General features: G+C 33.6%; 1 protein-coding gene across 2 annotated transcripts; it reads right to left on the bottom strand.

Moving 5' to 3' along the window:
• Nucleotides 1-990: 990 nt before the first annotated feature.
• On the bottom strand, nucleotides 991-9,124 carry LOC107788118 (UDP-N-acetylglucosamine diphosphorylase 1). Of its 2 annotated transcripts, none has more exons than XM_016609777.2 (15): nucleotides 8,753-9,124; nucleotides 8,382-8,436; nucleotides 8,115-8,266; nucleotides 6,763-6,802; nucleotides 6,244-6,336; nucleotides 6,063-6,172; nucleotides 5,883-5,957; nucleotides 4,748-4,787; nucleotides 4,469-4,551; nucleotides 4,282-4,359; nucleotides 3,811-3,954; nucleotides 2,918-2,985; nucleotides 2,432-2,546; nucleotides 2,158-2,314; nucleotides 991-1,307 (listed from the first exon to the last, which is right to left on the bottom strand). In XM_016609777.2, exons 1-15 carry the CDS (start codon nucleotides 8,918-8,920, stop codon nucleotides 1,210-1,212), a joined length of 1,476 nt encoding a protein of 491 aa, XP_016465263.1. In that variant the 5' UTR covers nucleotides 8,921-9,124; the 3' UTR covers nucleotides 991-1,209. The 2 variants fall into 2 exon arrangements, with proteins under 2 accessions (XP_016465263.1, XP_075091237.1); XM_075235136.1 differs by having other exon boundaries at nucleotides 4,748-4,783; nucleotides 5,879-5,957.
• Nucleotides 9,125-10,393: the final 1,269 nt, after the last annotated feature.

Consider the following 10,393-nt stretch of genomic DNA (forward strand, 5'->3'; position numbering starts at 1 on the left):
TTTTTACATATGAGATTCCAGCATAATGTGCTGGAATTTCATAATGTGATGGAGTTCCAACATAATATACTGGAAGTTTATGAGTAGGAGCTCCAAAATTCAGCATATTATGCTAGAACTTTCCGTGTTTCAGCTAAAATAGTGGCTATTTTTCGATTACCAGTTCGAAAACTAGCTAGCCCATGCATTTTCACGTCTAGTAATCAACTCTATAAGAAAACATTTTATATAAAATCAAGAGTTCATTTAGAAATAAATATAATAAAATTGTGAAAGTGCTAAATCGTTTAATTGAGCCTAAAAAGTCCTAAAGTTATGGGAAATGGTTTTTTTTTTAAAAAAAAAAATTCTCTTTTATCTCAAAATGAACTACAATATACAAGTAAATTATTACAGACTAATCTAACCTATCGGAGTTTGGAATTATAAATCTCATTCTAGATGACAAAAAGTTCAGTAGATTTTTATGATTTATAAAATTAACAGGAGTCTATAGCTGTGGGCTGTGGCACTCCACAAAAAATGTAAAATTACGTTCTGGGTTTGTCGAAAATAAAATAGACAAAGGAGTCTAAAATGTTTTTATTTAGAGAAAATTGTATTTGGATTATGTTATTCAATAACAAGGAAAAACGTATATTCGGCAACTTTTACTTTTTGAAGCCATCAGTCAAAACCTCCACAATGTTTATTACACTCCGTAAACATTACAAGAATATTCCTAGCAATATTTATTGGATTACTAACAAGTTCATAACAGAAAGAGAATAGTAAAAATTCCATAAACTGAAAGGAATTATCTAACAAAATAATGGACAGAATAATATGTAATTCAAATCCGGAAACAACCAAACCCTGTTTCGCAGTATACTTGTAAGAAAAAGGTTGTTCTGTTTTCTAGAAAACAGTTCAAAAATTTAACCAACAATTTTACATATTCTATTTCTAAAAAGCTTTTCTATGCCAATCGGCCTAAATGAAAATTACACATATTGAACTCATTACATTTCCATAATCTTATGAAATACAAGCCAAAGCTTCCTCAATTAGTATCAAGTATTCTCCCTTACAATGTTGTCTACACCAGTATGAAAAGACAAACCTTGTACACATAAAAAAAATTACTACCAAGAAAAAAGTGAAACGATTAAGGGACTGTATAAAATGGAGAAGAATTTCAGGCATTTACTTAATGAAATCAAATCAAAACTAAAACGAGATTTCACATGGTGCATGGAATGTTCTTCCACGGCAAATAGCTTCCAGGTTTTCGCCAGCATATGAACAAAGAGGAGAAACTTCCACACCTGAAAAATTAGACGTGCAATCCTCAGAAGACTGTGAAACGCTTACTTTTGTTACACTAAGGGGTTGTATAGTTCATCTAGTTCAGTAAAAAATATAATGTAGGAACTTTTGTGTGGTGAATAATAATGTAGAGGTTATATGGTGAATATTTATGCATGATCGTTATAAAATGAATAAATAAAACATGAACTGTTATGTAGGTATTACCTAATGTTTGTCTTTAATTACTATTATCCACATATTGCTAGTACACATTCTTATTTCACCTTCTACTCAGTACAAAATAATACGTAGATTAGAGCAGTATTTTTATTTTATTTATAAAGAAAGATTATAGCAGGTGCTAAACGCTCATAAGTAATGAGTTTAAGCCGCAAACCAAACACTGCATTAGTTGAGCGGAGATTATATCGGTAAATAGATTTTTTATATGGGAAACCAAGCATTGTATAAGTAAGGCTGAGTTCTATACGGATATTAAATTTCCCTATCCCTCAAACCAAACATCCCCTAATATTCTTGTAAAGCTAAAAGAGAGTTTGTTTTCACCATGTACCAGTCCTGGCCTCATGAGTTACCAAGACAAGTATGTCTATGGTTTAACATCATTTGACTTTGTATTCCATGAGAAGTCCAAATATATGTAAAACTAAACCCCTCTTTACCTGAGGGTCTGGATCTCTTAATCGTAAGGAACTAATGAAAGGCATATGGATATTGGAGCTTTCATTCGTCATAATAAACCTTTAAGATAAAGTTATATTTATCTACCATCTGTCATTAAACACTCTTTTCCACCATGCATTATGAACATTGCAAAAATATTTTCTCCCCCAAACATCAAATTACCTGTGGCATATAAGGGCACAGAATGTGTCAAGAAGCCTCCAGCTGCAACCACCCAACGGGTGTGGAGACGAAGAACGAGCAATCTAGCACTGTCAGGAGTGTCAAAGTTTGCTCCATTTGCATTTTTAACTGGAGCAAATTCTTCTTCACGAACAACCTATATAGACAAAACATTTCAAGTCCTGGCATTAAACAGATCTGCATAGACTGGAAGTATCTTTTTTTTTGAGATGGTAGACTTGAAGTATCGTAACAAGTATAGAACTACAATTACCTCAAATAGCGCTGTTGAAGGTGTGTAAGGAAAAGCATCAAATATGAATTGTTCCAGTTTATATCCCATTGTATGACCATGAATTGATGGGATTTTCTTCTCAGCAAGATGATAACTGCAATAATATCGCAACACTTTTTTAGACTCATATTCCGTAGCCAACTCCATCTATGATTGCAGAACTTAGCTGCTCCCAAGAGTCCAAATAAAGGAGGAGGTTGTGGTAGGTTTAGTAAGAGAAAAGATGGTCAAAATATGTAAATAACTTGTAAGGTATAGTCAGGTTGCTCATGCAAAGGGTCTCTATCTGCAGGTGCGAAAAGTAATAGTCGTGTGTCATCCCCACGCCCGACTTACGGCCTTTACGCTGCTACTAAAGCAATGTAAATAATTTATTGATATCCAAAAATAACCATTAAAGTCATAACTTTGTATTTTTAACACAACCAAACAGAACCAATATGAAGGAAGAAAAGCATTACTCACATGCTGTCTTTCTCAAGGCCATTTGCCACTTGATTCAGGAAATCTAAAGAAAACATATGTAAGCAGACCTGAAAAGTAAAATGTACAAGTAAATCGAAAAGGTATCCATGAGAGAAGAAACATGCAAACAAGACAACTTTGCAATCTTCACAAGGTCCATTAGATCCACCTTTTCTTTTCTTTTTTCTCTTTACTTTTGGTAACTAATCTTCATATATTTTTCAGAGATCAGAAGGATTGTGGGGTATATATTTTTTATCCCACAAAACAAAGGGAATATCTTGACAAATGAGAAAATGTTAGTTGTTATATACATGATTGGTTGGAGATATTGAAGCTTTTCGTTATTTCTTGAAACGCTGGTCTAAAAGCTTAGTTCCCGCAGAAATTGTTCATGCATAGAAATCTGAATTTCTCCAACTAAGAGAATTCATTCACTCACTGGAGTGAAAAGAAGGTGAATTATGAAATGTTTCCTTACAATTAAAGATAGAGGTACATTTTTCTCATCAGCTGCTCTGTAGCATGGTAATGAGATTATCAGAATAACAATGGTAGCAATAAAGTTTGATATAGAAAATTTAGTGACAACTCTCTGTAACTCATAGAAACTCCACTTTTTTCCCACTGAAATCTACAAGGTTTATAATATAGTTGTCTGTTGAAAACAACAACCTTAATTATTTGCAAGTGAAGCAAGAAGATACACAAAATTCAAGTTTCATCCTGTTAAAAATATTATAATGACATAAATTAACAGAGTGCTTCTGAAAAGACATGAGATAAAATGCTAGTAGAATTCCACTGAATATTTGTAAAGGGAAGAATCAGAGAGACATATCTAAGGAAAGAATGGCGAAGGCAGAAATAGAAAGAAGACTTGTGGAATTTACATTGCTCCAACAAAAGCGAAGACGTCCTGTTTCCTGGTTTACTGCACTACACAGTGAAGGATCCAACTCACTATACTCAACCACAGCAAGTGGTCCACCTTTACCTCGACGGACAAACACACCAACCTTCTCTTGTGGATAGGCCTACAATCAGAGTGGATAAATATCAATATACGTATACACGATAACTTCTTTTAGAATAGTGTCCTACTCAAGAATTATATGATGAGAGTTCTAAATTGTGATACACTAAGAGGGGTAAGCATAGCAGAAATGTAAAATCCAAACAACTTTCAAGCAACAATATCATGAAACCTCTGATTGGCATCCTGAGCAGATACGGGGTTGGAAATCAGATTCTACCCTCTCAAATTCTATAGCTACTACCTACCCTCTGTCCCTCTCAAATTCTATATTGAATGTAAAAAGAGTTGAATGTTTCTGGAAAAAACAAAAAAGGAAACTATTCACCTTCCGTACAACTTTTGCGGCAGCAGAGACACCTTTATCAATGAAATAACCCAAAAAGGTAGGATCTGCCACTCGAACCTGCTTCCACAAAACAATTATTAAGTATTTTGAACATAATAAATTGCTAGAATTTCAGTTGAAGGGAAAATGATATTATAGATGGATGGGTAAGAAAAGCACAAATTACCAAGGCATTGTCAACTCCATAGCAATCCACATACTTAATGCCTCTTGAGTTCATGTCTTCCAGTAATCTTGAATACTTCAATGCTGGACAATTTCAAACTTCAATTGGATTACTTCAATACAGTATGAAAACTACAAGCAAATAACAGCTGTCCAATTGTACAAGTTCACAAGTAGTACTCTACCGCACTGAGAGACTACATCACCCTTAAAGTGAGATATAGCCCAAAGAAAGTAAGATCTAGCTCCTTATAAAAAAAAAAAGAGTTAGGTATAGTACCTGTATAAACTCCACCATTTCCATCTGGAGACTTTGCTACCTGCTTCAATAGAAAAGCTTTAATAACTATCAACACTGTAGAATATAGCCACAAGTGGAGCAACAATATATATGTTTTTGATAAAACTAAGGTAATAAAACAAAAGAAAATAGATATGGAAATACAGAAATATTACGAGTAGAAACTGGTATAACTCTTACTATCAGCAACTGCAGGAAAAATACAAAATTAAGAGATTGCTTAGTCAATAGGTCATTGCACTCTTTGCCTCTTTGCTCCCTCAAATTACCTCTCAGAGGGGGCTAGAGAGAGAGAGAAAGAACCATCCACAGCCGAAATGACAGATTATTAATTCTGTTATAGAGATTCAAGGAAAATTATGTGTAATTGAATTCAATTACTGGCAGACCTTCTAATGTCCCCAACCAAGGGAATCAACCTCACAAGCTCTATTTGATTTCACAGACTTCTTTTACCAGGGATTTCAAACTATCCAGATCCCTTTGTACAATTCTGACACAAATCAGCAAGCGCAACAAAATTTCCGCAGTAAATCCAGTCCTAAGGATATCAAGTCATAATGCTGATGTAATTCATCGGTTACTAGTACAGAAGTTTATTGACTGGCAATCAAAAAAATAAATGACAGCAATGATATGTAACCATCTTTTAATAAGTAAAGATTGAAAAATTTAATATAATGGTCAATATGGATGACAACAGAATAATGTATAGGTATGACAGATATTGTTGTTGTTGTTGACTTCTCAAGACAGATAGCAACCTTAGTCCATACGGTTAAAAAGTAAGCAGAACATCTCTAGTAATCAGGAAAAAATAAGTAATGAAATCATCTCTAGTAGGACATGGAACTCTAGGATAGCGAGGTTAAACAAGCAGGGTATATTTCACGTGTGCAAAGTTAATTCTGGAACAATTATAGTTTTCATCAGTAGAAGTAAAAAGTCTGCATATGCTTGTAAAACGCTTTCACTAAACATTGCAGCTTGAAGATATGCTTGTAAAATGCTTTCACTAAACAATGCAGCTTGAAGATATGCTTGAGATTTGATACCTGACTTTGTGAAATCATGTGATAGAACCTTTTTTTGTTTAAAGAAAGAAGTGACCTACCCTGTACGGGGTCTCCATAATAAATCTTCCATCCTTTGAAACACAAGGTATGGTCCCTTGTTGGAAGAAGGTGACCTGGATTAGAAAAGGATTTCTTTAATGCCAACAAGATTAAAAACCATAATACTCTCAGATTAATAAAGATAAAATGAGAGGGAAAAAAAAGAAATGAAATCTTACTTGTTCTGCTTCAAGGCCAAAATACTTATGACTTTCAAAGTATTTACGTGTAGCTTCATCAGTGAACGGACTGGTCATGATGTACCACTGTATCGGAACAATGCCAGCACCTGAACACTAAGGATAACTTAGAGTGTGTACGCATGAGCTAACATCCAAGGGCATCAAAGGAGAAGCTCACCCTCATTTGCAGTTACAGCTGCTAATCTTTGAATACACAAAATTCTCTCAGCTTGAAGTTGGAAAAGTGACTTCCCTGATGGAAGTCCAATATCTGGTAGAAAAAGATAACACGAATAAGTAGAAGCTTTATTTTCCCCATTCTATTTCCAGCCATCCTTCCCTTTTACAGAGAAAAGGAGGAAGCTAGATGTCAATCCAACCAAAAAGAAAGTAATGAAGTTTTACGTGAAAAAAGTGTTATATTATAAAAATAGATGAACAACATCTTTGGCACTTTCTAAATCAACCTATTTTTATATTTTCTGCATGGCTACCACAGAATTAACCAAGTGCCAACAACTGTGGGAACATGTTGTTAACAGGAAATCATTATGAATAAGGTACTATAGCAAATGTTGTACATCTTGTAAGCTACATCATTGAGTGTGATTGAAGGAAACCACCACAAAAAATCTACCAAAAAATTAGCAAATGTGGCAACTCATAAAGATGTTAAATGAATATAAAAATTACTCACTGAAACATCCTTTGGGATCTGAACTACCAAGTCGAGTTCCCTGCATCAAAAAGTCATATTCTCAAGGTTTAGACTAGAGAATTCAGAATAGTCAGAAGACTCAGAACACCTAATCACCTATATTAGAACTTTGGAATAACAAAGTAAGCATCACAAGCCAAAAGTTTTAGGACAAATCATCCAATGTCATGCCATACCCATCAAAGATATAACAGGCTCCAATTGATATTATTTTCACTATAATTTCTTTCAGAAACAAAAGGAGAAGTTCTTAATGCACACGAAAATTGTTCGAGTTAAACCAGTGACGGTGATCTGTAACTTCTCCTCAATCCTAATGCACAACATTTTAGATAAAGCGAAAAAAATAAACTAGGAAAAGAAAGCTCCAATTATAAAATGAAAAAGGCATCTTGATTACAAGGACAACATTATTGCTTGCCCTCAGAGAAGAAAAGGAAAAAGACGAAGGCTGAGTGTTTGAATAAACCAGATATTACTGAAAAAACTAAGAATTAACTAATTATTGACAGGAACATTGTCATGAAATTTCTTTAAAACATTCAAAAATTAATCTTATATTTTTGAATATTTATCTTTAAATCTAAGCTAATAAATTTATTATTATTATTATTATGATATTTTTATGGATATAACTTTTTTTTAATTTGAACGGATATAACTATTTTTGTAAGTACAAGCACCAAGCGAGAAGACACCAATCAGGCCATCAAAGAGCAAGCAAAAAAGAGGCAATTCTTATGTAGATATACTACAAAAATAATATAAAATATTTAGGATCACGAAATGGTAAGTTGAGTGAGATGGTTAAACCACCAGTAGATACATGCACTAAGTTTTCAATATATATCAAAATGAGTAGATAGTAAATAAATCAAAGCAAAGTTTACAATCTATATCAAATGAGACAGATAGTAATAAATCACATTGTAGGGGCCGTGGTGTCCCCATTCTTATAAGAACCTCAACCACATTAATACACTTTTTCCTACTTAAAGAATATGCTACTACACTTATTCTTACTTTATACATGAAATGATTATCCGAGATCCAGATCTCACTAGAGAAAACATCTTCTAAAGCAACTTGCTATGCATAACCATTATCATAGCCTACTTCCGTAGCCTCTGTTAAGTCAAGAATTCCATAATTGTTGCATAGATCCTCATGAGACTACATGATAACAAATGCATACCAAAGTAGTTAACCAATCTAAGTCAGCCACCAAATTTATGACACCTTTACATTTCCAAACTGGACCGAGTAAAAATCATCAAACGGACTACTATGCTTAAAAGCCAAGAATGTCCTAAGTCTTAAGTAACATTTACCTGACCACCAGACAAAAGCAGCACGGCAAATTTGCCTTCTGCCATGGCCTTCATGCCCATCTTCCACCACTTCTCTCGCTCTTCCATTGTCCTCTCTTCCACAGTCGACACGCAACTCTCCGGAACGGGCTCTATTGCCGCTGCCGGGAGTCCTGAAACCCAACATTGAACAGATTGTTTCAGATATACTCATTAAGTTTTAAGGTAAACAATATTTTCTTTTCTTTTTTTCTTCATTAGAAAAAAAGAAGTGTTGTTTGCACCGACCTTGTGAATGAAATGAACACCGAATGATCCGATCAATCCTAGGGAGATCTATATTCTGCAATAAATTACTTCCATGTTAAAAGTCACCACTTTATCAGTAGAACCTAAATTTTTAAAAAAAGAAATGTAATTCACAATATCAACTGACAGATAATCCAACAAATGTAACATCCATAACATTCAACCTAAACATTTCATGACCAAACTAATCAAACCAAAATTCTACTGAATAATCAAAGAAAAACATAAGCAATAGTTATCAGGTAATTCACATTGTAACAAAAACAAATAAAACCTAATTCAAAGAAACAAATTATACTTCAAAAAATGAAGTAAATTGGTTAGGAATAAGAGAAAGGGATCTAAAAGACCTCAATATCCTTGACGAGGAGATCTTTTTCGTCAGGGGAAAGCTCATCCCAGAGAGCAAAAACATCTTCTTGGCCATAATCTTTGAGCCTTTCAAGTAAGGCTTGTGGCGGAGCAGAAGCAGATACTAATACTGGGTTGCCACCACTCTCCATTGCTGCTTCCGTCATTCTTCTCTCTCTCTCTAGATCTCTGGGTTTCTCTCTCTAGATCTATATATACAGAGGAAGGAGAAAGGAGTGTGTTAGGAGTGGGAGAATTTAGAGAGTGGTTTTATTTGTGTTATTGTTCCCCCCCTTGTGTGTCTTGTGTGTGAGCTGTATTTGTGCTGACGGTTGGTGGTTATTTCATTCAGAGTGAGAGAGAGCAACAGTGACGACGAAGGAAGACAAGAATCGAGTATGTATGGCGCATGTCTAATGACCAATTTACCCTCTAAATTCCAAATACTCAAATTTCCATTTCTGTTGTATTTATTATTGGTTTCCCTTTTTATGTTTTCTAAATTCATATTTTCGCCAATCAATTTTCTAAGGAATCTCTTTAAGAAGATATTCCTAAATTAAATAATTAAAGGAGTGTTGTATTAGCAAAAGGAAACTTGGTCAAATTGTAATTGTTTTGCAGACAAATCAAATTCACCCAACCATAATCTAGCAAATCATATAAGAGATTAGTATTAATATGTTAAATTTTAAGAGATGTCTCTAAAATATATTTTTTATATTATAAATAAAGCATTATTTCAAACAGTTGTAACGCTGTCAAACTTTCAACTATGTTTGATGGTTTTATAATTTCTTGATGCTATTTGGAAATGCAAGGTACCTTAAACTGTTGCTCTCTAAACTTTCCAAACATCTTTCTCTAATTCACTACATATAGATAATTTCTTACTTTAATTTTTAAAAATTTCTGTTTGACCTTTCAATTTCTAAATTTTAAGAGTACTTTCTTATATCTTTTATCTAGAAAAGAATTATGTACAGAATAGACCTCCATCTCCAACCGACGCTCAATGAGAATCTTCTCGCATAGGCTTTATACATTTGACTATTTGAGTTTTCAAAGAAAATAAACAAGAAATTAAATTTAAAGTATATCTCATCTAAATGAAGACCGCCAATTTAAAAACATATAATATGAACAAGATCCAAGGTAATCATTTAGTACATGATAGGTTGGCCATTATTTGGAGGAATTTAAAAAGTTGCGACAACTTTCCATAATAATTTTTGGTAATAATTTCAACAATAAATAACAATAAAAGCCAAAAAGAGAAAAGAAATAATTATTGGTCACCAGCATTGGATCTATGTCGTGAATTTTCTTGATCCATAGTCACGTGACACCGTGGGTACCCATAAAGTATGTGCACGTGTTCATTGCTATTATCCGAGGCTGGAATATTTTCATCTACTTTTCAGCTCATTAAGTTAATTATGATTAGCATTTGACTTTCAACTAAAAAAGTTTAGTAGAAATTGCCCTTTTCTTTAAATAGTCGACAGTACCAAAATAAATGGAGTACGTAGATTTTTTTTAGGAGAAACTAACATATTTTGTAAATCTATTAGTTCAAGCATTTCAAAGTAAACTAGTTTTAGAATACGTGTGTTGCACATGTATTCCGTGTCACTCAA

The sequence above is a fragment of the Nicotiana tabacum genome, chromosome 17 (genome assembly GCF_000715075.1).
Source record: "Nicotiana tabacum cultivar K326 chromosome 17, ASM71507v2, whole genome shotgun sequence".
Classification (NCBI taxonomy): domain Eukaryota; kingdom Viridiplantae; phylum Streptophyta; class Magnoliopsida; order Solanales; family Solanaceae; genus Nicotiana; species Nicotiana tabacum.

Excerpts from the sequence above, each read along its gene's own strand:
- LOC107788118 (XM_016609777.2), bottom strand. The coding sequence starts at position 8,920 with ATGACGGAAGCAGCAATGGAGAGTGGTGGCAACCCAGTATTAGTATCT. Across the intron at positions 5,958-6,062 it reads TTGGCCTTGAAGCAGAACAA|GTCACCTTCTTCCAACAAGG; the intron begins GTAAGATTTCAT and ends TTTCTAATCCAG. Across the intron at positions 4,360-4,468 it reads ATGGAGTTGACAATGCCTTG|GTTCGAGTGGCAGATCCTAC; the intron begins GTAATTTGTGCT and ends TTGTGGAAGCAG.